The sequence below is a fragment of the Sus scrofa genome, chromosome 10 (genome assembly GCF_054392235.1).
Source record: "Sus scrofa isolate SSC_HxYL_T2T_F1_AM1 chromosome 10, Sscrofa_HxYL_maternal_Yorkshire_Landrace_v2.0, whole genome shotgun sequence".
Taxonomy (NCBI): domain Eukaryota; kingdom Metazoa; phylum Chordata; class Mammalia; order Artiodactyla; family Suidae; genus Sus; species Sus scrofa.
In genome coordinates this window covers 15,487,355-15,512,150 of record NC_139392.1, presented here as the reverse complement: position 1 = coordinate 15,512,150, position 24,796 = coordinate 15,487,355, and the positions used below count along the sequence as shown (strand labels likewise).

Genomic DNA, 24,796 nt, shown 5'->3' with positions numbered 1-24,796 from the left:
CTGGGCCTTTGCAGAAACTCATCCTCAGCCTCCAGTATGCTTTTCCAGACTGTCCCGTGTCACCCTCCATTTCTCTGCACTCCCACCTAAATTCCTCATCTACCTAAGAATAGATTTCCCTCTACTACTCAGGCATCTATTCCTTGAGGGTAAAGATTGTATTTTACTTTCCTCTTGGAATCCTCCACAATGTCTGGCATGTTCCATATGTTTGCTAAATGAAGGAACGAATGTTCTCGATGTGACCAAATCCAAGCTACGTCGTGCAGTAAAAGGACAATGGTTAAGTGTTTGGGGGGACCACACCTCTGGGAGCGAGGGGGGCGGTGTCATGAATTTAGCTGCACCATTATATTCTTCACTGCTTTTGTAGCCGCGCCCCGCCCCCGCCGCGTCTCCTGTATCCATATGTGACTCTCTTCCAAGGAGCCCAAATCACATCATCTGAGGCAGAGTCTTAGCAGGAAACAGAAGATCTAAAATCAGAACTGTCCCAGAAAACCCAGCCCATCTGGCAGGTGGGTTATTTTTACTAAAATATAATTCATGTACCAAAAAAATTCACCTTTTAAAAATAAACAATTCAGTGGGTTTCAGGATATTGCTGGAGTTGTACAACCGTCACCAGCATCTAATTTCAGAACATTTTCATCAACTTAAGATGGAAACATTGTACCCATTAGCAGTCACTTCTCACTCCCCCCTCCCTTCCAGCGGCTGCCAGTCACCAATCTACTCCTGCCTACAGATGTGTCCATCCTGGACATTACATGTAAATGGCCTTTTGTAACCGGCTTCTTTCACTTGTAATTCTCCAAGCTTCATCCTTGTGGTAGCACAGATTAGTACTTTGTTGCTTTTTGTTGCCCAATAGAATTCCATTGAAAGGATATACCACATTTTGTTTATCCACTCATCTGCTGATGGACCTCTGGGCCGCTTCTAGCTGTGGCTATTGTGAATCATGCTATAGCTGCCCTGTGAGGGCAGAGGCTGTGGTTGGTGGAGGCTATAGGAAGGGTCTTCCCTTACTGGACTGTTGTCTCAGAACAGCTTGAAAGAAAGCTTTGGGGTACAATCACTATGAAAAACAGTATGGCGGTACCTCAAAAACTAAGTCTAGAACTACCGCATGGGCATAGACATGGACAAAACTACCGCATGGGCATAGACATGGACAAAACTTTCACTGAAAAAGATACATGCACCCCTATGTTCACTGCAGCACTGTTCACAATAGCCAAGACATGGAGACAACCTTAATATTAGTCCATTGGCAGATGAATAGATTAAGAAGACGTGGTATATACCTACAATGGAATAGTTATGTAGCCATAAAAAAGAACAAAATAATGTCATTTGCAGCAACATGGATGGAACTAGAGACTGTCATACTAAGTGAAGTCAGAAAGAGAAAGACAAATATCATACAATAGCACCTACATCTGGAATCTAATATACAGCATAAATGAACCTTTCTACAAAAACGAAACAAACTCATGAACGTGAGAACAGTCTTGTGGTTGCCAAGAGGGAGGAGGAGGGAGGAAGGGACATGGAATGTGGGGTTAATAGATGCCAACTATTGCATTTGGGGTGGATAAGCAATGGGATCCTGCTGTACAGCACAGGGAACGACATCCGATCACTTGCGATGGAACATATGGAGGATAATGTGAAAAAAAGAATGTATATAAATGTATAACTGGGTCACTTTGCTGTATAGCAGAAATTGACAGAACACTGTAAATCAACTATAATTAAAAAAAAAAAAACCTTTAACTACTATTTCAAAAAAAAAGCAGGCTTGGGGAAAGGGTCTCCAAAGGAAGGGATGAGAGGAAGGCACTAGGTGGCTGGTCCATCTGGGGCCCGGCATCTCTGGAGGGCAGGCGGCCGACGCATAAAAGGAGAAGGACAGAGCAGCCCCAAGCAGACTTACCTCCAGAAGTGGTAGAAAAGCAGAGGGACGTTCAGCCCCAGGGTGAGCCACTCCTGAGCACACAGGAACATGATGCAAAAGAGGCTGTGGATGGAGTATTCCGGCAGCACCAGCTGAAGAGGGAGCAGAGACACGGGCCTGAGTTACAGGGTGAAAAAGTCACTCCTGCATCTCCAGCAGCTGACACCTGCCTGGACCCTGCCTTCATTCTGCTGGGGACACCGAGGGCCTCCCCGTTGCAGCACAGAGTCACTGTCCCTGGACTGTGGCCCATTGCTGGTAAGTTCGCTTCTTCATGGTACCAAGGCCTCGCTTTATACCCAACCCCAAATGGACACAGTCCCTGTGTATCCTACAGAAACTTACAAACCGAAACCAAATCTGTTTTGTTCAAATACAGGAAGCTTGGCAAACAAGCGAGAAACAGCGTTTTGCTTGAGGGCAGATAGATCAACCCAAGAAAAAGAACATGTAGTGACAATAAAAGAGGAAAAGTTTAGGAGTTCCTACTATGGTGCAGTAGAAACGAATCCATGAGGACTCAGGTTCGATCCCTGGCCTCACTCAGTGGGTTAAGGATCTGGCGTTGCTGTGAGCTGTAGTATAGGTCACAGACTCAGCTCAGATCCCATGTTACTGTGGCTGTGGCGTTGGCTGGCAGCTGTAGCTCTGATTCAATTGCTAGCCTGGAAACTTCCATATGCCGCAGGTGCAGCCATGAAAAGACAAAAAAAAAAAAAGGAGGAAATGTTTAGCCTCTGGAGGAAGGGGAAAGAAACCAGCACAGACCAAGAAGGGTCCCATGGTGGAAGGAGACCAGCAGGAACACTAAGCTCCCAACCTCGACCCCAATCCACCCGCACAGGTGTAAATGGTTAAAAAGAGCTTAAGGGCTGCTCTGTTACATCTTAAAAGAAATCAAAGTGACTGTGAAGAAGAAATGTGGTCCCCAGGCCAGTAGCAAGGAAACCTCAAAATAGAGATAGAAACGTACCAGCTTTCTCAGTCACACAGGAATAAATATTTAATGAATATATATGGGGGAGGGGAATAGCCTCTGTGTATTGCTTAGACCATTGGTCCATCTAGCAAATTCTAACCACCTTTCAAGGCTGGTCTCAAATGCCACTCTCAAACGGAAGTTCTGCCCATCCAACCTCCTCACCCCACCCCACCCTGCAACTCTCACCCCCCAGCATGCTTTCTGCCCCTCACCCAGGGGGCCTTTCCATAACGTGTCCATTATGGAGCCATGAACCTCCTCAACACACATGGACCTACTACACTATTCTGTAAGCAGTCTTCGCCAAACTCTTCTTTCTCATCCTCATTTGCAAAGCCCTTTTTTGCACTCAGTAGAGATTTGGCAAGTATTTGATAAAATGAATTGAACTGGCCAAGTGTGTAAGTTTAGGGCACCGCTGGCTGGCAGGAGGGATGCAGCCTGCGGTCACAGACCAAGAGTTCTCTAGATAGGAAACAGACTCTCAAACTGTCCATTTGAGTAAAAAATTTGACTTTGCTCTCATTCATCTCTCACTTGAGTCAGATGAGCTAGCTGCCCCAGATGGCAAATTCGGGGCTTGGGTGAGACATGCATTTAGAATAAATACATGCATGGAGTTCCCGTCATGGCGCAGTGGTTAAACCATGAGGTTGCAGGTTTGATCCCTGGCTTCGCTCAGTGGGTTAAGGATCCGGTGTTGCTGTGAGCTGTGGTGTGGGTTGCAGATGCAGCTCGGATCCCGCACTGCTGTGGCTCTGGCGTAGGCCGGCGGCTACAGCTCCAATTAGACCCCTAGCCTGCAAACCTCCATATGCCACAAGAGCGGCCCAAGAAATGGCAAAAAGACCAAAAAAAAAAAAAAAAAATATATATATATATATATATATATAGAGAGAGAGAGAGAGAGAGAGAGAGAATAAACACATGTACGGGCCCATATGTAAGAAATGCATTTTGTAGCTCAAGTGGCATCTTCTTTATTCTCCAGTCCAGTGACCAATGAATAACATTGAGCCACATCTTATAACTCACAGGCAGTAACCCTGGAATCAACGTACAAGAGCTGTCATTCCAAAGGCAGTGACCTCAATGGGTGGACCGGGCACAACCAGCCCCTGAGCCTCAACCACCTGATGGGAGGGGGTATGTCTCTCTGTATTGTTTAAACTGTGATGAATGCTTTGGTCCACCTAGCAAAGTCTAACCATCCTTCAAGGCCTGTCTCAAACGCCACTTTCTAACAGAAGCTCTTGCAGCCATCTTTACTATCTGTGCCCAGCCAAGGCGTCACCCTACCACCACCCACTCAAAGAGAAAGCCCCCATCTCAGAGCCGAGCCAGCCTCGGGGGTGGAGGCTGCGACCTCTACTACGCACATCTCAACATTTTTAATTTCTTTCATCTCTACATTTTAAAATCATCAGTTTCGGCCACTTATGCTGAGGTCATTAACATGTTTAGAGACAGCCGCCCTGAGCCTGGATCTTCCACCATAGCACCATCCCCGTCTCCAGCTGCTGTAACAAACCTCTGACTGATTACGGTGTGGATCTCAGGTCCCCTATTAATCAAGGCCACGTCTTCTCTCTTTGGGACTTGATTTATAGTAGAAGCTGCAACCTTCGGAGCAGGGAGGATTCATCACTGTCATCAAGCTGAGGAAAGCTGCTTTATGGAGGCCAGCAGCTTCTGGAGGTGCTCAGCCTGCGGGGAGCAGGGGGATAAAGGCTGCTCTTTGGGGCGGCTTCCCCCCACCGCCACTGCCCCTTTCTATCACTGATCAGGTGGGAGAGCGAGGGTGCCCTTGACGTCCAGTTTCTCTCCCACTTCCCCAGGCTGTCCCTGTCACGACGGCGGGGGCGACCCAAGGACTCTGCTCCTCCTGAACCCAAAGAATCTCGCCCGGACACAGGGCGCCAGCCCCGCCCAGTGGGCGGGACGGCTGGCCCCGCCCCCACGCACGTGCGGCATCACGGGGCGGGGCTGAAGGGCTGCGGGCGGGAAGCCGGGGGAGAGCCGGCGGGAGCGGTTCCCGGCCCATGCAAAGCGCTCCAGGGGTCTGGTTCTCTCCCTCGGACCCAGCAAAACGCACTTGGGGTGCAGCGCACTCCAGCATCCTGCAGCCGTTAAATCAGGCGTCAGGCGCTGCGGCAGCGGGGATGGGCGCCGAGCATCAACAAGAAAGAAACGCGTTGTTCTGAGCTACTGGGATTTGGGAAGTTGTTTCTCACCACAGCGTGATTTAACCCACCTTGTCTGGTACAGAGTGAGTAATCAGTGGGAAAAGCCAAGCGGTGATCAGCCCTCTTCATCCTCCCTCTGATCAGCCAGCCCGCCCCTCCTCTCACAAGTGCCAAGCATGCAGAGGCAGGGGCTGAAGGACCACCAGGCAGGCACAGCGCTTAATCATTCGTGTGGGCAGTTGGACTGGCTGTCTCCTCACCACCGGATGCTTATCCTACTGTTATATAAAGACCACCGCAGAAACACGGCCCGGGGCCCCTGACCAGCCCCCAACCACCCTCCGCTGAGTCATCCCCTCCGCTGGAAGACAGTTTTCTTCATGAGACAAGCTGTTGAATGGTGCCAACCTCATTCTTTTTTTTTTCTTTTGTCTTTTTAGGGTGGCACCCACAGCACATGGAGGCTCTCAGGCTATGGGTCAAATTGGAGCTGCAGTTGCCAACCTACACCACAGCCACAGCAATGCCAGATCAAAGCCGCTGCTGGAATCTTTACCACATCTCAGGGCAATGCCAGATCCTTAACCCACTGAGTGAGACCGGGGATGGAACCTGCGTCCTCATGGATGCTAGTTGGGTTTGTTACTGCTGAGCCACAACAGGAACTCCCACCTCATTCTTTCACATTCGTTTCATGCAGGCCCACGGACTCTTGAATCCCCGTGCCTTAAGCCCTGCTTTACAGAGTTATAAATATGAAAATAAGTGGTCTCAATACAGGTATTGTGGGATTGCTGAAGACTGCGATCCATCCCAACCAGTGGGGCTCATGGAAGTTTTTGTGATCAAGGCGGAATTAGGGAACTTGCCTGCCAGCAAAGCCCCAACGCTTACCAGTGGAGACCCCAAAGATTTCACTCGCTCCCCAGCTGCTTCCATCACTTCTAAGAGGACAGACATGGCATCTGGTGAGGATCAGCTGCCCTGAGTTCCCACCCAGGTTCTAGTCCTCAAATTCCATTTCCTGGCAGACATTTCCATCTGGATAATCCACAACTGCTGTGTACTGAAAACTCACTCTCCTCCCAGAACCTGTAAACTTCATCTCCTAAATTTCCAATTTTCACTAAAAATTAGCCATCTCTGATTTCTCTGGCTCATCCATTTCTTCATCTGTCTGTTTCCACCTCTTGACTATTTCTTCGCAGCCACTTGCTTTTGCTTTTCCTTTTTATTTCTACTGCCCCCTACTGGTCAGGGCCCCTGTGCCTCCTCCCAGGCCTGATGCAAGAACCTTCTGGCAGGCTTCTGACCCTGGACACGCCTCCCTCTGTCCAACAGAGCAGCCACCTTCTCTCCCCTGTATGTGTCACACCCAGCTCACCTCTAAGTGTTCATCCGCAGCCTTGTTTTTCCAAGAATTTTACTTATTTTGTGTTCAAAATGTTTTATTTCTACTTACGGATCCTCTCCTTCATGCATGGGTCCGTAGCCCCCAAGTGATTGACAGCTGACTGGGGACCTCTTCCTATTATGAGAGGATGCTGTAATCAGGTATCAACCTCTAACTTCCCTGTCCGTGGGGAAGAGAGACTTCGGGGGCAGGAAGAGAAGCTCTGCTAACCCCCCACGTGGCAGGGAAAGAGAGATGGGATGCTTGGAGTTGAAGCAAAGAATGAAGCTCCCTGGGGGAGAAAAGGGATTCCTTAAGACTGGGGAGAGGGAGATGGAGAAGCAGGAGAGGCGGTGGCAAATGCCCCTAGTGCTGGAGAGGTGCTCCTGGCTCCCTCCTTGCATCCTGGGGTGGCGGGGGCGGGAGGCAGGATTTCTGAGGGCCTGGTATAAGCATGGCTGGGACCAAACCACCTAAGAGCCAAACCATGAAGCCACAGGCAAGGTCCCAGGGCGGAGAGTTGCTTGAGGGGAGTGGCAGCTGTGAGACCCAGAGTCTCCGCCCATCTCTCCATGAACCCTGTTGACTCAGGCAACAAGCTTTTCTGCAGTGATCACATTGGGCTAAAAATAGTAGCCCACTATCTCGAAGTGTTACATAAATTCTCACCAGTTACATAATGATCCACTGTGTGATGTTGAGAAAAGCAGCTAACCACGACCTACCTTAGTTCCCTCATCTGTAAATGCCAACATTTACAACCTACCCAGGCTGCCAGGAGGGACGTGGGACATCCTGTGAATGACAGTGCTCGCGGGGAAGCAGCCTGGGAAGAAGGAAGACGCCGTCACTGCGACGAATGTGACCCCTGCTACGGTTCGAAATCGCACACCAACAGCTACTTACTGTTCAGGTGGGTAACAGGTCAGCGAAATGACCCAGAACCAAATTTGGTTTCCTGATTCTCCGTCTGGTCTCCTCTGACCCCTGCTCTGATTAAGCCAAGCTCCCAGCTCTGCTAAGTGGGGGAAAAAGCAAAGGCTCCTTAACAGCCCGCCTCTCAAACCACAAAAACCCCAGTCCTCGACTGTTTTCAAAAACAAGGCAGTTCCCTGTGTACCTGCCTTAAGGTTTACCTGCCCCAAGCAGCCAGTGAACATGAGAAAGAAGAAAAAGATGGTGTTTCTCTCACTTGACTCCTCAGCCCATGCCAGGCTGGCCCGAAAGCAGAGACTTTCAGAAATGAGCAGGGCAGCGGCCATCTGCTCATGAATGTCCAGCATGGAGACATGTTCTCCATTTGTCCCCAAGGGAACCATCACGCACGTGACTCACATGGGGTGGAGCGGACAGTGGGATGGCAGCGCAGGAACTTGGGATTTGGCTAAAACGGAAGACGATGACGAGAAGAGCATCCCAAGCACCGCCAGGAAAGCTTATTCCTCCTCTGCGCGAAGGAGGCCACTTTCTCACGAATTGCTCTGGACAAAGCTCTCCTAGAGAGAGAGCCTGCACCAGACTGGGGGTGCGGAGGGTGGCCCAGCCTCGCAGCCCTGCCTCCCCAGAGGTGTGGCTCCCCCCGCCCCCCCCCACACACACAGCCTCTGATCTCTCAGGCCAAGGGCTGGCACCCGCACCTGAGGTGGCACAATTAAGCAGGAACACCCAGCTGCCAGGACTTGGGTTCGGCCAACTTGAGCACTGCCTATTTGATAATGCTGGCATTTTATTTTACTATGATTACTATTATTATTTGCTTTTTAGTGCCAAACTTGTAGCATATGAAAGTTCCCAGGCTAGGGGTCAAATCTGAGCTACAGCTGCCGGCCTACACCACAACCACAGCAACGAAGGATCTGAGCCATGTCTACGACCTACACCACAGCTCATGGCAACACCGGATCCTTAACCCACTGAGTGAGGCCAGGAATTGAACCCACATCCTCATGGATACTAGTCGGATTCATTTCCGCTGTGCCACAACAGGAACTCTTGAGGTTCTTAACCCACTGAGCCACAACGAGAACTCCAATGCCAGCATTTTAAACTGACCTCCTAGATTTCACACTAATGTTTATCTATTTTTAAGGGGTGGGCAGCTGACTGTGGTACATAAGCAACTTAGCACAGAATCACCTAGTCTAAATTATAATTTTAAAAGTCACTGTGAAACTAATCTGACGGAGGCCAACTGTGTGCACACCAGAAATGTGGAGAGGGCTCCGCGCCTCAAATGCCTGAGCCAAGTGTTGCTTTGAGGGTCAGGATCAGACCCTCAGGGCTGAGCCCGAGACTGGGCCAGACCTCTGGGGAAAAACAAGTCACGGGTCATTTCCCCCAGGGGCCTGTTCCCTGGGAACACAGGGCAAAGGGGAGACTGCCCGCCAAGGAGGTTCTGCCTGAGTGACCCAGGGCCTGGGGACAGAAGCATTTTCCTTCCGGCCTGCGGGGCCGAGAGGTCCTCGAGGCGCCCTCTGCAGGCCTCCCGCCTTCCAAGCCCACCCTCTCCACCCCCCACCCTCCCTTCAGCATCCCGGAGCTGGGAACGTTTCTGCTGCCTATTTGGCACCCACAGGGACTCCCTCTGCGCAGGGAGAAACCTGGGGAGAGAAGGCGGGTGGGGGGGTGGCCCCGCCCTGCTGGCCCGCTTCCTGCTCCCGAGCTTGCGAATGGCCAAGTTCACCGCTTGGCCCAGACGCCCCCTATGGGACTTGGCTGACATATCCACCCCACCTGCTCACACAGGCCACAGACACCGGCCCTGCCACCACCGTGGACTGTTCCGGCTCCCCGCTCCCGGCCCCGGGACCTGCCTGATCCTTCCTGTCCTGACTTCTCCTCTGGGACCAGCTTCCACCTGGACTGACTCCCATGCGCTCCGGGACCCCTCAGTCCCCCGGCTGTTTGCCGTGGGCCCTCACCACCAGCTGGGCGGTGTGCTGGGGACACGGGCCACCGGGGGAAATCCTCCCGCTTGAGGAAGAGGCTCCTCCCACCCGAATTCACAGGGGTCTCCGTTTCGCTTCGGAAGGAGAAGTAAACCGGGAAAAGAAGGAACAGACGGACTTTGCTCACCACTCTCCCCTGACACTGCCCGCCGCCGCCCCCGCTCCAGCCCTTGTCTTTAAGCTTCACCACTGAGCAGCGATGCTCAAACGTCAAGGGCACCTCTGAATCCCTGGGCGGGGAGGGTTGCTAACATGCAGATGGCTGGGCCCCGCATCCAGAGTTTCAGATTCAGAAGGTCTGAGTGGGACCCAAGCATCTGCGGTTCTAGCCCGTTCCCGGCTGAACCACTGAGCACCTGTGCCTCCAAGTGTGGTCCTAGGATTAGCATCGCCAGCATCACTGGAGAGCTTGTCAGAGACCCAGAATTTAGGCTCCGCCCCAGACCACTGAACCAGAACCTGGGGGTTGAACAAGATCCCCAGGTGACCGATATGCACATGAAAGTCTGAGAAAAAGGCTGGTTCCCTGAAGAGAGTCCTCCAACCACCTGTAGCAGAACCGCCTGGGACAACTGTTACAAATCCAGATTTCTGGGTTCTACACCAGTCCCCTCAGAGAGACCTTCTAGCCAGGAATGTACATTTTCCAGAAGCCTCTCAGGTGTTTTTGTGAAACATTTGAGCTGAGATTCAGAGACCAAGGGTTTGAAGAACACACTGGGCAGAAGCTTCCAGAGGGAGACCCTGCTTCCCAGCTCCCCAGCAGGGCTGTGACAGTCCTGAGCTCATCGAGGATTGCTCATGAACTACTGCTCACAGACTCAAGTCTGGGCAGGCAGCTCGTGCAGCTGAGAGCAGTAGTGTGTGGTCCCCAGGTCTTCAAACCACTGCCAGGTGGGAGAACACCCATGGGGCTCTCTTAGACCCCATGGCCACAGTCTCCGACTTTGAAGGGTTGGACGTGGTACCTTCTGGGGATGGAAGTCATCTCTCCAGCATCCCTTCCACCTCCAGAATCTCACAGCTTCTAGTTCCAGCCATCTTCTGTCTGTCCCTGGCAGGTCACCTCTGCCCCTCACCCTCACAAGCTCCTTCCGCCCATCTCTGGCCTTGCTTCTGTCTCAGTAGACTTTCTAGACCTGGCAGAGGACCAGTCCTTTGGAGACCAAACCTTTGGGTTCCAGCCCTGCCCTGCCCACACCTGCCTCTATCACTATTTTCATGCAGCTTCAAGACACACTTGAATTTCAAAAGCCTCTCTGCGGGGTTTCCTCACACACTCCTTCAATTACTGAACCGCCCAAGAGCCTCGCTCAGGGAGGTGAGAATAAAAGCACGCTCTCCAACGATGATGCTGTGTTTTTAAAGGGACACATTTTCCCACGAGCTGGCAATTCAAAGACATCTTAAGTTAACACTTGTAGCTAGCTACCCACTCCTTTCTTCCTTTCTGGAAGCCAGGCATGATGGGGGTAGGAACTGTCGTGTTCAGAATACAGAGTGTGACGAGGCAGAAGTTCAGATTGTGCGAGAGGAGAGATGCTGCCAGAAGGGAACGCCCTAGAAGGGGAGGAGCAGAGGGGTAAGTGCTGAACACGCCTTCCAGGGCTGAAGAGCCCCACGTATGCACTCAGTCAGCAAAATTTTTTTTCTTTTTCGGGCCAAAGATGCAGCACATGGAAGTTCCTGGGTCGAATTGGTGCTGCAGCTGGCAGCCTAGGCCAAAGCCACAGCAACACCAAATCTGAGCCACATCCGAGACCTATACCTCGCTCAAGGCAATGCCGGCTCCTTAACCACTGAGCCAGGCCGGGGATGGCACCAGTGTCCTCATGGGTCCCAGTCGGGTTCTTAACCTGCTAAGCCACAACAGGAACTCCAGTCAGCAAACATGTATGATAAGCCTGTACCAGGCAGCGGAGGCCAAGCCGTCTAGCTTGGGGAGACGCCTGCGTACTTGCGCACAGAAAGCAGGAATCCTACAGCACAAGGAAACGGGAGCCGAGGTACAAACAGAGGCAGCTCTCAAGCAACACTGGGCAGGGGGACAGGAGAGAAGAACCCGTCCACTCAGTGAGGAGACGAGGAAAGGCTTCTTGGAGGAGAATGGCCTCTGAGTTGAGAGCGATGCACTATTTGGGGGGAGGCGGGACACCCAGGCTGGGGCGACCCCAGGACATTCAGCATCATCCTTCATTGACGCATCTGAGACTGTCACTTTTTTTTCTTTGAGTCCTAGAAAAACACCACTTCCTCTTTCACAGAAACGAACTTAGGACCCCAAATTGTTTCCTTTTTTTTTTTTTTTTTTTTTTTTTTTTGGTTGGTTGCGGCACATGGAGGTTCCCAGGCGAGGGGTTGAATCGGAGCTGCAGCCGCTGGCCTACACCAGAGCCACAGCCACGCAGGATCCGAGCCTCATCTGCGACTTACACCACAGCTCACGGCAACGCCGGATCCTTAACCCACTGAGCGAGGCCAGGGATCAAACTCGCATCCTTACGGTTTCTAGTAGGGCTTCTTACCGCTGAGCCGCAATGGGAAGTCCTCCAAATCCTTTCAACCAGCCTCTCTTAAGCCTGTAGGACTTCCAGGGAAGAGTCACGATGAGCTCACCTGACCAGGGAAGACCTCATGGCAGGAAGGGGCCAAGCCCAGAAACAAGTCATCTCCTGCCTTTATTTTTGCTCACAGCCCGAGTGGGAAGCTCCGTGCACAGTGGATGATAATAAGTCTCGACGCTGGACACACATTCATGCAGTGTACCAGCGCATTTAGGCACAGCTGCCAGCCCTGCCCTCCTGCTCCAGGCTGTCCCAGCCACACTGCCCTCCCAGCCCAGTGTCAAGAGAAGGAACCCAACTCTTAGAGGAAAAAGCGGGCCCTTGGAGGAGTTCCTGTCGTGGCTCAGCGGTAATGAACCCAACTAGCATCCACAGGGATGTGGGTTTGATTCCTGGCCTTGCTCAGTAGGTTAGGGATCCAGAGTTCCCATGAGCTGTGGTGTAGGTTGCAGACGCAGCTTGGATCCCGAGTTGCTGTGGCTGTGGTATAGGCTGGCAGCTGTAGCTCTGATCCGACCCCTAGCCTGGGAACCTCCATATGCCACTGGTGCGGCCCTAGAGATCCAAGGCCAAACCTTCCTAATTCACTGCCCTCCTAGAGTAGTGTTTTCCATGTAGGGCTTCTGTTGCCACGTATTTCATGTAATTAACAGGTACCTGCTATTTTCCGCAAAGGGAGTTTCCTCTCATTGCCCCGCAGATGGTCCCTTATTAGAGCAAACCTAGCAGCAGCCTGGGTCGTGAGCAGCACCATTCCAGAATAAAAACTGATGATTAGCCTACTTAACAGCGATTAAGTCGTGTTAATTACCTACTGCTTTCAGCACGTTGGAGAAATTTTACTCAAAACAAGCAAAAAAAAGGGTGAACTGAATGAGAGAACAAGTTCTGGCATCTGGGGAGGGACAGCAAACTGTCACCAGCACCATCATCAATGAACATTTATTGGGGGGGTGGGATCAAGGTGGTGGAGGCGTCTGCCCAGGACCCTCCAAAATCACCGCCACTTTCAGAGCAACGCTCTGTGAGAACTGCCTGATGACTCGCAGAAAGGATGTCCCACAATGAAAGACAGCAAGAGGGAGCCACTTTAACAAGCGGGGTAGGAGGGGCAAAGACACAATAGCGTCAAGACCCTCGGCCCCAGGTGGCAACCCACCAACAGGAAGAAGATCACAATCTCGGGGCTTGGCCCCACGTCCGGCTCCTCAGCCCAGGAGTCCTGCACAGGGAAGACGAGTCCCCAGAACTTGTGGCTTTGAAAATAAGCAGGGCTTCTTGTGCTCAGGAGAGCCGGAAGGCTACGGGAAACAGAAAACTCTCCCCTCGCGGGGTGTGTGCAAAACTTCCCCTGCTCCAAGTTCAGGACAAAGGTGGGAATTTGCGAGGCACCTGGGTCAGACCAGCTTGCCGATCTTGGAGGGCCTCCCTGAAAGTCAGGAGGAAACGGGGGCTCCCCTGGGGGTGGAGACCCTGGCAACAGCTATTTTGGGGATCTTGTTCCACTGCACTGAGGCCGGCACTGACAAACACCATTCTGCAACCCTACCTCTAGCCTGTTAACACTGGGGGCTCTCCACGCTCCCAAAGAATGATTTCCTCATCTTGCCTGGGCCACTCCTGTGCATGTGGATGCCTGTGCTGTCACTCTGTCTGCGAGTGCCTTCGTGGGTCCCGCTCTATCCAATTGTTCTATCAGCATAGGGCACAGTAAGGGCTCGGTCAACTCACCATTTATTCATTCAACAAACGTGCAGTGAGAGCCTACTTGGATGTGAAATGCTGCGGAAGGAACTGGTGGTGCAAGGATGAATTAGATGAGCACAGCGAAGATGCTCTGGGCATCCCCAGGCCGATGGGAGAGACCCAGAGCCGAGCAACAGAATGTGCTACAGGGCGTACCTCATGGTGTAGCAAAGGGGTCAAAAGAAACAGCCGAACCACAGGCAGTGGAAGACCAGGGGCAGGCACGCCGCCTAGCGGGCGCCATGGGGAAGGGGCTTCCGCCTCAGAAACAGGAAAACGCCTTGGGCCAGTCCCAGCCCCCACCAGCTCTCAAAGGAACAAGGGTGTCTCTTCTTAATGGGTCTCCCCTCCTCCACCCGAACCCCACTCCCAATCTGTTTTCACCTGGAAGCCAAAAAGATCTTTTTGAAATATAAATGAGATCAGGCCGTTTCTCTGCTCAACCCTCCCACTGCTCCTAGAATTAAACCCAAACTCCTTACAATCTGGCCTCTCCTCCCCTCTGACCCCCACACCCCACCACGGCGCTCTGTTCACTCAGCCCAATCCACTCCTTTGTTGTCCTGAAACCCAGCCTGCTCCCACCTCAGGCCTCAGCACCTGCTGTGGCCTCAGGCTGGATGGGGACCTCCCCAGACATTCTCACGCGTCCTCCTCACCACGCAGGAATCCACTCAAGGTGACCTCCTCAGAGGAGCCCTCCTTCTCCATCCAACATCGTTCTTGCCTTATTCACTTTAATTTCTTCATGGCACTTATCATTTCCTGAAAATACAGCAATCATGCATTTGTTTACTTCTTTGTTGTCTTTTTCCCACACTAGAACGTTCCATGAGGGCAGCCTGTCTTGTTCACGACTTCGTCCTCAGTCCCTGGAACAACGGCTGGCACGTAGGGCCATTTTTTGTTGAGTTTATCAATTAACTGGTCTTTTGGAGTTCTCCCGCGGCTCAACGGATTAAGGATCAGGCATTGCCACTGCAGCAGTTCAGGTCACGACTGGGACGAGGGTTTGACCTCTGGCCCAGGAACATCCACATGCCGTGGGTGCAGCCAAAAAATAAAATAAATAAAATAAACTAAAATGAAGAAGTGAAGTGAAATAAAATAAAATGGCCTTTTGGTCATTCTTCCCACAAACATAGCAATCACCATCACCAAGTTAATTTCTGAATATGAAAAGCCCTAAAAGCCATCTCACTAGACTAAAAAATAGTGCTGATTCAACACTCATTTAGGCAGCCTTGGGTTCTGTGAGTCTGGCCCCAGTTTAGTGTCTGTTTGTCCCACATCCACAGATAGTAGCTTCAGCCCTGGCTGGTCCCTTACAGATGTGCAAACGGGTCATAAGGGGCTTGAGCAAAGAAGCAGTGCAAGTTCAAATTCAGCTCAAGCCGAAGCTCTGAGCACCCAAGGTGCTGGGTTAAATATGGCAGGAGGCCCGGCAACGAGCAAGACCCAGAGAGCTTGCAAGGGACCAAAAGAGACAGGCTGGACACCTAGGTGACTCTGTGTTCCAAAGCAGAACATGGGGACAAACAACATGGAAGTATAAGCAGAGCGGGTTCAAAGGGAGAAGCAAGTAGGTGTGCTAACCCTGGCTCTTGATAGCATAAGAGGGCTATGGAACAAACGTGCCCTCCCCAATCCTCAAATTCGTATGTTGAAGCCTCATCTCCCATGTGAGGCTATTGGGAGGTGTGGTTTATGGAAGGTAATTAGGTCATGAGATGGAAGTTCCCAGGCTAGGAGTCGAATCGGAGCTACAGCAGCCAGCCTACACCACAGCCACAGCAACGCCAGGTCTGAGCTGCTTGTGTGACCTACACCACAGCTCATGGCAATGCCAGATCCTTAACCCACTGAGTGAGGCCAGAGATCGAACCCCCAACCTCATAGTTCCTCGTCATATTCCTTTCTGCTGCGCCATGACGGGAACTCCTCTTGAATGGGATCAGTGCCTTTATAGGAAGAGACATGAAGAGTTCCCTAGGGGCCTCATGGTTAAGGATTCAGCATTGTCACTACTGTGGCTTGGGTTCAAACCCTGGCCCTAGAACTTCTGCACACTGCAGGAGCAACAAAAGAAAAAGAAGAGACACTTGAGAGATGATCTCCCTCTCTGCCACGTGAAGATACACAAAAAGGTGGCTATCTGCAAAGGAGGAAGCCCTTACTAAAACCCTGCAACACCACGGCCCTGATCTCAGACTGCCCAGCCGCCAGGCCAGTGAGAAATAAATCTCTCTTATTTAAGCCACTAAGTCTATGGAGTTTTTGTTATAGCAGCGAAAGCACATTAAGACACACATACACATGCACACATGTAGACACACACACGTAGACACACACACAGTACCTCAGGGAGCTTCCTCCCACCTCTCCCCAACAACCTCTAACGTGGGTGCCTTTATAATCGACATCTTTACATAGTAGGAAACCGAAGGGCAGGGCAGCAGCATAATGGGCTGGCCAGTGTCATGAGAAAGTGACACAAGGCCACTGTCCCCAGCTATTACGCAGAACCCTCTGCCCTTCCACTGTTTAGAGAAGTACAGCTATGAAAACGAGGCTGGTGAAGGGCCACACAGGCACATGCGGAAAAGGGCTTTTTGCGGGGGAGAGGGGTGTTTGTTTTCAGGAAGGCACATGGGATAAATACACCTTTATGTAGAAATAGAAAAGTTTTACAATAAAAGCCATCCCATCTCTCACCACAGAAGGTGACATGAATCTTTGGATTGGTCTGAAGACTGAACATCAGGTGGAAAAAGTGTTTTTGAAGCAAACAATCAACTTTCAGGGGACTTTCTGGAATGTAAACAATCCATTTGGAGTTCCCATCCTGTCGCAGTGGTTAACAAATCCGACTAGGAACCATGAGGTTGCGGGTTCGATCCCTGGCCTCGCTCAGTGAGTTAAGGTTCCGGTGTTGCCGTGAGCTGTGCTGTAGGTTGCAGACGTGGCTTTGATCCCACCTCGCTGTGGTGTAGGCCATCAGCTACAGCTCCAATTAGACCCCTAGCCTGGGATCCTCCATATGCTGCTGTCAGGTGGCCTAGAGTAGGTGTAACTCGATACTAACTCAATCAATGAGTGAATGAATGGAACGACCCTGAGGTCCCATTAATCACGTCTGGCTAGAATTTCCGTTGTAGCCAGCTCATCCATCCCATCTACTCATTCAACACATGGCACTCGGGGCCTAGCACGTACCGGGGTCCTGGGTTAGCCAGGATTTACACCATTGCACACAGCGAAGGTGTGGGAGACACAAGCAAATCCTTCAAAACACGACGTCCTTCCACCTGGCAAGTGCAGAGCCAGCAACTCACCACGCTCCTCGCAAAGTGAGGGTCCACAGGGTACAAAGAGCAAAGGAAACAGACCAGCACATGTCTCCTCCGGACCCCCAGCATCTTTCACATTTTTCCAAGTAAGAAATTTGTTTCAGGAAGGTGATTCTCAGTGAGTTTAAAGAGTGAGGGGTTGTTTTTGTTTTGTTTTGTTTTGTTTTTTGTCTTTCTGCCTTTTCTAGGGCCGCTCCCACGGCATATGGAGATTCCCAGGCTAGGGGTCTAATGGGAGCTGTAGCCACCAGCCTATGCCAGAGCCACAGCAACGCGGGATCCAAGCCGCATCTGCAACCTACACCACAGCTCACAGCAATGCCAGATCCTTAACCTACTGAGCAAGGCCAGGGATCGAACCCACAACCTCATGGTTCCTAGTCGGATTCATTAACCACTGAGCCAGGAAGGGTACTCCAAGAGGGAGGGGTTGTTTTAAAGAGTATGTTTTTGTGAAGTGATTTGGATAGAAAGTTCTCAAAATGTTCAACTGAAATATAAGGGCTGCTGGTGTCAACCATTCTGTGCCTCCCAAGCTGGTTTCTGGAGCCTGCTTTAATTTTAGGGAGCCCAGGTCTTGTAGAGGCTGCTTAGAAAAAAATACATTACTTTATTGTTATGTGTTTCAGACCAATTAAAAATTACACAAAACCAAGAGGATCAAAATTCAGATTAAAGTACTAAAGTAGGGAGTTCTTTAATCTACTGGCTCAGTGGAAACGAATCTGACTAGTACCCATGAGGACGTGGTTCAATCCCTGGCCTGGCTCCATGGGTTAAGGATCCAACACTGCCATGAGCTGTGGTGTAGGTCACAGACGTGGCTCAGATCCCGTGTTGCTGTGTCTGTGGTGTAGGCCAGCAGCTACAGCTCTGATTCAACCCCTAGCCTGGGAACCTCCATATGCTGCAGGCATGGTCCTAAAAAGCAAAAAAAAAAAAAAAAGAGAGAGAGAGAGAAGAAAAAAAAAAAAAAAAGTCCTCTCCATAGCTATTGGTAAAAAGCTTTAACCATGTGAATGAGAACCTAATTCATGGCTAAAGTTTTGGAATGAAAACTATGGGGTCTCTGTTTTTGTCTGTTTGTATGTTCATATATTTATGTGGATATATTCTATGTGCATTTGATGTTTGTCTACCTCTGAAATGTATTATCAAACTTATTTTAGAAAAGAGCTCGATTTAATTGGCTTAAAGAAAAAATGAGATTCAATATCAATAACGTGCTTACATAAAACTGAAACTTCGTTTTCTTTCATTGGCTAAAAGGATAAAGTGTTCTTGGACTATTGGTCTGTTCTTGATAAGATTATAAAAGGTTTTACTTTACCTTTTCAATAGTCTGCCTAGAAGAAGAGTCTGGGTGTTATAAAAATAATTTCCAAGAGACTGGAGCCTAAGTCCAGTGCCTTAGACCGCTCGGCCACGCTACCTCCACGGAAAGACTCTGACAAGCACAGGCTCCTGACAACTAAGATCAGTGTGCGATCACACGAGAGGGACAGCAGTACACAGCCTCATAACTGTAGCCGGAGATCTGTCCGTTTTTACGTCCTCACATCAGTAAAACGGGCCTATGACACTGGTGATGTAATGTATTCACATATGAAGACTTGCCTCTGCTGCAGGACACGCTGCAGGTTTTGCTGGAACATCAGTGAGGGAGACGCTAAGTGGTGAAGCCACAGAGAAGTCAAGGTCTAGGCACCACCATCAAGTTCTGAGGGAACCATTTGGTTGGGGAGGATTCAAGTTGCCCCAGAAGCGGAGATGGATAAGACACAAGCCTCTCCACACCCCTAAGGGCACGAAAGAGACACAAGCCTCTGCAAGGATGGGGGACTTGAAGGACTTTTGTTCCCCACCTGTCACCCCACCTGCCCCACAGCCTCCATCCCTGATCTGCCCGAGAAAGAGAAGGCACGTGTGGGACTGGGGGCGGGGGGGTGGTCTCAGCAACAAGCTGCCTTTGAGGAGGCAAAAGTCCTCGTGAAGTAGATGGAACTCTGGGCATCTCTCAAGCAGGGCTACCATTCGCGTTAGATGTACCTACGTCTCTGGAAGGTATGGACTGGGCACTAAGGTGAAGACAACCGAGGAAGCACCCTGAAGACTCTGGTTCCAGCTCTAAAGAGAGGCACAGACCTGATACACCTGCAGAAAGCAACAGCTCCTAGCAAGGTACACAGCACCCCTCCAGGCAGAACGACTCACAAAGGAGCAAGCATATCACGGTAAGAACTTACCTTCCTATCAAAGGATGAGTGGAGAATATGTTCCATTGACCCACCTCTGCCACGGCTGCTCTCACTCAAAGCTGTGCTTAACTGCCGCAGAGGAGTGCCCGTCTACCAGCCCGCCGTCTCTGAAAAGGCAGGTGCTCCTGGGCCTTGTAAAGTATGTATATCCTGCACATTCCTCTCCACACACTCCCATCCTAACCCCTAGTCCTAGAGCAGCCGCTACGGCTACAGAGAGGAAATGAGCACGTTTCCCACTGATGCCTGGAAACAGAACAAACCACACCAGAACTCAGAGCAGCTTGGCTGGTGATCACTCACAAGCCCAAGCTGTTAACCCTTTACACTGACAGTTGGGCTGTTCTAAAGGGGTTAACCCCGCGGCTTACACGATGGGAAGCCAAGGGATGGATGATCATAAATAAACCCTCATGGAGTCGGGGGCTCCCTGGTGGAAAAATAATCGCCACTTATTTTAGGAATCACTACCTTCATCTATGTTTTCTCTTGCATGTGTCTAGACCATGGCATCTGTTTTCAGGGCAGCCAGAGAGCCCCTGAGCGAGCCACTTTCATGCTGTGGAAATCCCTTGCTCACCACTCAGGGCACATTATGGATGCTATTTTTTTTTTGTCTTTATTGGTGGGGGGCGGGGGCAGGGGCTGCATCCGTGGCATCTGGAGGTTCCCAGGCTAGGGGTCCAATCGGAGCTGTAGTCCCTGGCCTACACCACAGTCACAGCAACGCCTGATCCGAGCCAAGTCTGTGAACTACACCACAGCTCAAGGCTACCCTGGATCCTTAACCCACTGAGTGAGGCCAGGGATCAAACCTGCGTCCTCATGGTTACTAGTCAGATTGTTTTTGCTGCACCACGACAGAAACTCCCCAGGGAACATTATAGAAGGGGGACACGTACGATTTTAAGAGCCCGTCACAAAGGATGAAGTGTTGGAGAAGGTTATCGGAAGACGTGACCACCGGCTGACCCTAGAGGGGGGCCAGGGAATCAGAGGCTCCTCACCCACCCCTCCCCCACCCCGTCCTCAAAATATGAGCTCTGCTTATGGTTCTCACGGTGGGCGCTGTTCCAAGGACAAAGCCTTGAGAGAGTGGAGAGTTATTGAGACCACATGGTCTGAATCAATGATTAAACCAGTTAAGGTCTCTACAGAAACCATTCAGATTCTGGTGGGCGGGTGTGGAGATCTGCTCATCCCCACGCTTGAGTGTCTGCGGCCACCCAAGACCTGCCTCGTAAGTGGGCTCCCTTGCTTATTAAACCTGCTGCCTCAGACTTCCCTTGTGACTCACAACACAACCGCACGGCGTTGCTTCTATAAACCTGCCGCCTACTCATCTGGTGTGGTCTGCCTTTTTCTTTTTTTCTTTTTTTTTTCTTTTTTTTCTTCTTTTTGTCTTTTTGCCATTTCTTGGGCTGCACCTGTGGGCACAGGGAGGTTCCCAGGCTAGGGGTCGAATCGGAGATGTAGCTGCCAAGCCTACACCAGAGCCACAGCAACACGGGATCCAAGCCGCAACTGCGACCTACACCAACAGCTCACACAGCAAGGCCAGATCCTTAACCCACTGAGCAAGGGCAGGGATCAAACCCGCAACCTCATGGTTCCTAGTCGGATTCGTTAACCACTGCGCCACGACGGGAACTCCAACTCTGCCTTTTTCTTCAGTTTCTCCCTGCCCTCCATCTACAGGGGCCAGAACCAACACACACTGAACGATCAAAACAAGGCGAGAGCTGTGATGTCCACTGTACCACTTGAAACTGGGCAAAGGCTTCCCCGTGACAGTCAGAACCACACACGCTTCTCAGCAGGGACATGTTTATTTTCGCCCTCGATTTGGCTTTTCGGTAAAACCAGAGACATGTCTGGAAGTCACAGGTGCAGTGACTATGTTTTGAATAAACTCTCAGGCTGCAGAGGGAGGTCTCCCAGGCAGTGTGTATTTGATGTCTGGTTAACACACTGCTGAAGATTGTATTTCCCTGCAGACCCAGGGTTCAACACAGGTGCAGACAAGAGAGACAAACAGGACAACAGCGGTGCTCGGAATGCAGGGGGCAGGGGCAGGCTGAAGGCGTTTTAGGAGACTTAGTTAGCTAGTTAAGATTATTGAATGTTACTCTTTCAGTCAGGGCAACTGCTAAAAAACGATGTGGCAGCTGGAAAATCTGAGAAGTTTGGAAATTTGAGATAAAGCTTTCCGGAGTTTTCAAGGTGGTTGCCAGAGCAACCTCAGGGACAAGATCCTGGAAGAGCTGAAACATTCTATTTTAAAAACACCCAGTTGATCATCAGAAAGCCAGAAATGAAACAACCAAATAATAAGATACACACTGGAAATTCTGATAAAGAGGAGTATTTTTGCAAAACTGGAAATAATTCCATCTATGAGCAATATTTTGACTCCGGAAGCAAAAAGGTCCCAAAGTGACTCCCCAGAGTTCTGGTTATCACTGGCATTTTGCACAAAATATTGAAATTTAAAGCTCCCCTCTCCTCTTGACTTTCCTCTCAACTCCTGGCTGCATCTCAGGTTCCTTCTACCCTCTGTGAAGACGTCTCTCCTACCTGTATGCAATCACTCATTCAGTCAACAAACACTTGTTGAGTAATTTATCATATTACTGTGAGGGAGATCTTTGAACAGGTGGTCCAAAAGCGAGATGATTCAATGACACGGTCCTGACTTTAGGCAGAGCCCAGAAGGAAGGATCAGAGAGATACATAAATATTCACAACACAAGGAGGTGTGAGAGCCTATCTTATGATTGTAGGGTCCCAAAAGTTGATGGTTCCCCAAAGCGTTGCACATCAGAATCCACTGGTAGAGGTTTACAAAAAGGCAGATTTCCAAACCCTGCTTCAGAATTTGGATCCGGACTGGAAATGCTGTGTATCTGACTCCGATGAGGAATCAGGGCTGGAAACAGCTGCTAGTGGTGAGAGGAAGGAAATGATGACGGTTTCATGGAAGTGGCTGGGCTTCAGGTGAGCCTTTAGAGTCTAGGGAAGACAGGGGACCCCGGTGGAGGGGGTCTTATCTGGCTGGCCTGGGTTCAGGCTGGGGAGAAGCAGGACAAACCTGAGAAAGACCCCTGGGAGGGCCCAAAAGGTCAGGCGAAGGACATGAGACTGGACAAAACCAGGCCATGAGAAACAATCAAAGGCCTCTGAGCATGGGTGGGACACACAGAGCAGTGCCAGCAGAAATAACCTGGCGATTACGATGGATGGATGGGCAAACGTTGGCATCTAGTTTTAGAGAAATCTATAAGGAAATCTCTGGTTCTATTTTTTTTTTTTTTTCTGGTCTTTTTAGGGCCACACCCAAGGTGTATGGAAGTTCCCAGGCTAGGGGTTGAATCAGAGCTTCAGCTGCCAGCCACAGCCACAGCCACGCCAGATCCAAGCTGCATCTGCGACCTATACACAGCGCAAGGCAATGCTAGATCCTTAACCCATTGAGTGAGGCCAGGGATCAAACCTGCATCCTCATGGATACTAGCCGTGTTCATTACCACTGAGCCGCAAGGAAACTCCAAAGCTCTGGTTCTTAAGAGTAGAGATAAATATCTAAATTGGTTGTAGTAGGAATGAAAAAGAAGCGATGAAGAAACATTATTTAACATTTTCATACATTGCTTTATTTCAAAACCGATTGTAGGTGGCTCACAAATGTGTCGTTAATTAGTCATGACATATTTGTCTCTGTACATCTATATTTAGTAACACCTAGGATCACGCTTAATTTATTTTTTTGTCTTATCTCCTACTTTGGGGAAAGTGCAATTTTATGGACTCATCAACAGAGTGCTTCATATGTGCTAGGACAGCTCAGGCCCCACAGAGAAGTCAAGGTCAAAGAAGGCAAAGCCCTGGCCCTCAGCAAGACTTCAGGCAGGTAAAGGAGTCAAATGTGGAAATAAGACATCATGATACAGGAAGACCATTTAAAAAGCCAAAAGAGGAGTTCCTGTCCTGGTGCAGTGGTTAACGAATCCAACTAGGAACCATGAGGTTGCGGGTTCGACCCCTGGCCTTGCTCAGTGGTTAAGGATCCGGTGTTGCCATGAGCTGTGGTGTAGGTTGCAGACGCGGCTCGGATCCCACGTTGCTGTGGCTCTGGCATAGGCTGGTGGCTACATCTCCGATTCGACCCCTAGCCTGGGAACCTCCATATGCCGTGGGAGCAGCCCAAGAAAAGGCAAAAAATAAATCAATAAATAAAAAGCCAGAAGACAGAGAAGGCAGACACTATTTCTTATTTAGTGGATTATAGAAGGTTTCATGGAAGAGACGACACTTGAGTTGAAACTCAAAGATAATATGTTAGCCAACAGCAAAGAACATTCCGAAATGACAAAATAGCATAAGAAAAGGCATAAAGAAAGGAAATCACTGTCTTATATCCCTATCCATAGTCCATGGAACAATCCCTGGCACACAGTAGGTACTCAATAAATACTGGGTGAGGGAGTTCCCCTGTGGCTCAGCGGTAATGACCCTGACTAGTATCCATGAGGATTCGAGTTTGATCCCTGGCCTTGCTCAGAGGGTCAAGAATCCAGCATTGGCATGGGCTGTGGTGTAGGTTCGGATCAGATCTGGTGCTGCTGTGGCTGTAGGCCAGCAGCTGCAACTCCGAGTCAACCCCTAGCCTGGGAACTTTCATATGCTACAGGTGCAGCCCTAAAAAGAAAAAAAGAAAAGGTTGGGTGAGCAGATGAGTATTTAAAAGGAAGTCGAAAAAAATAAATAAATAAATAAATAAAAGGAAGTCGAATTTCAATAAGGGTAAAAGATAGGTTAGGAAATCAAAGTGGGCCTTAGAAGCAATGCAAAGTATTGGTTATTTATTTTCCAAAACTGGGATCCTGAGAAGGCTTTCGGATAAAGAAGTTATATATGGTAAAAGTTTGCTTGGATCACTCCAACAATCAAGGAAGCTAGGGAGCAGACCAAAAGCCAGAGGGAAAAAACCACTTAGGAAGCTACTGCACCAATCCAAGCTCTTGAGGAAGTGGCTTGGGGCAGGAGAGCTGTAATTCACGAAGCACTTTGGAAGCAGACCCACAGACCAACAAGAGATGTGGTGTTAAACCTGAGTGGCGAGCAAGATAGTGTCTCAATGAACCAAGACAGGTGAATGGAGAGAGCAGGTTTGGAAGCCAGAAGAAGTTCATGACAGAACGAAGGGAGGACACTGAAGCCTTCAATTCCTTTCTGTGTATTTCTGCCCCAACCCATAAAATAGGAATTTCCACCATCGACTTGCACATCTTGGGGAAGTATTAGGAGGGAGCCGGTGGCCTGGCTTCCCTTGCTTTGGGGCCTGTCTGTGCCTTAACTGCATGCATCCTCCTTCTCTACTCTTGCAAGCATGTGGTAGGTGTATGT

General features: G+C 50.2%; 2 protein-coding genes across 9 annotated transcripts in view; one reads left to right on the top strand and one right to left on the bottom strand.

The window, feature by feature from the left end:
• The window catches only part of CNIH3 (cornichon family AMPA receptor auxiliary protein 3), a 208,091-nt gene that overhangs the window by 7,150 nt on the left and 176,145 nt on the right, over positions 1-24,796 (bottom strand). For 6 of the 8 annotated variants that reach the window (XM_021064387.2, XM_084979249.1, XM_084979251.1 and 3 more), the window contains one exon: positions 1,943-2,055. In XM_021064387.2, the coding sequence (XP_020920046.2) occupies positions 1,943-2,055 (113 nt within the window). Of the gene's footprint in view, positions 1-718; positions 2,056-23,027; positions 23,474-24,796 lie in introns of those variants that run through there. The other 2 variants (XR_014817447.1, XR_014817448.1) reach the window with 2 other exon arrangements.
• LOC146398817 (uncharacterized) lies at positions 4,944-10,819 on the top strand. Its single transcript, XM_084979256.1, has 2 exons — positions 4,944-7,437; positions 9,270-10,819. Exons 1-2 carry the CDS (start codon positions 7,326-7,328, stop codon positions 9,500-9,502), a joined length of 345 nt encoding a protein of 114 aa, XP_084835382.1. The 5' UTR covers positions 4,944-7,325; the 3' UTR covers positions 9,503-10,819.

Bases quoted from the DNA above. Each gene is read 5' to 3' on its own strand.
- LOC146398817 (XM_084979256.1), top strand. From the start codon at position 7,326: ATGACAGTGCTCGCGGGGAAGCAGCCTGGGAAGAAGGAAGACGCCGTC. The intron at 7,438-9,269 runs GTGGGTAACAGG...CTGCTCACACAG, and splicing joins AACAGCTACTTACTGTTCAG to GCCACAGACACCGGCCCTGC.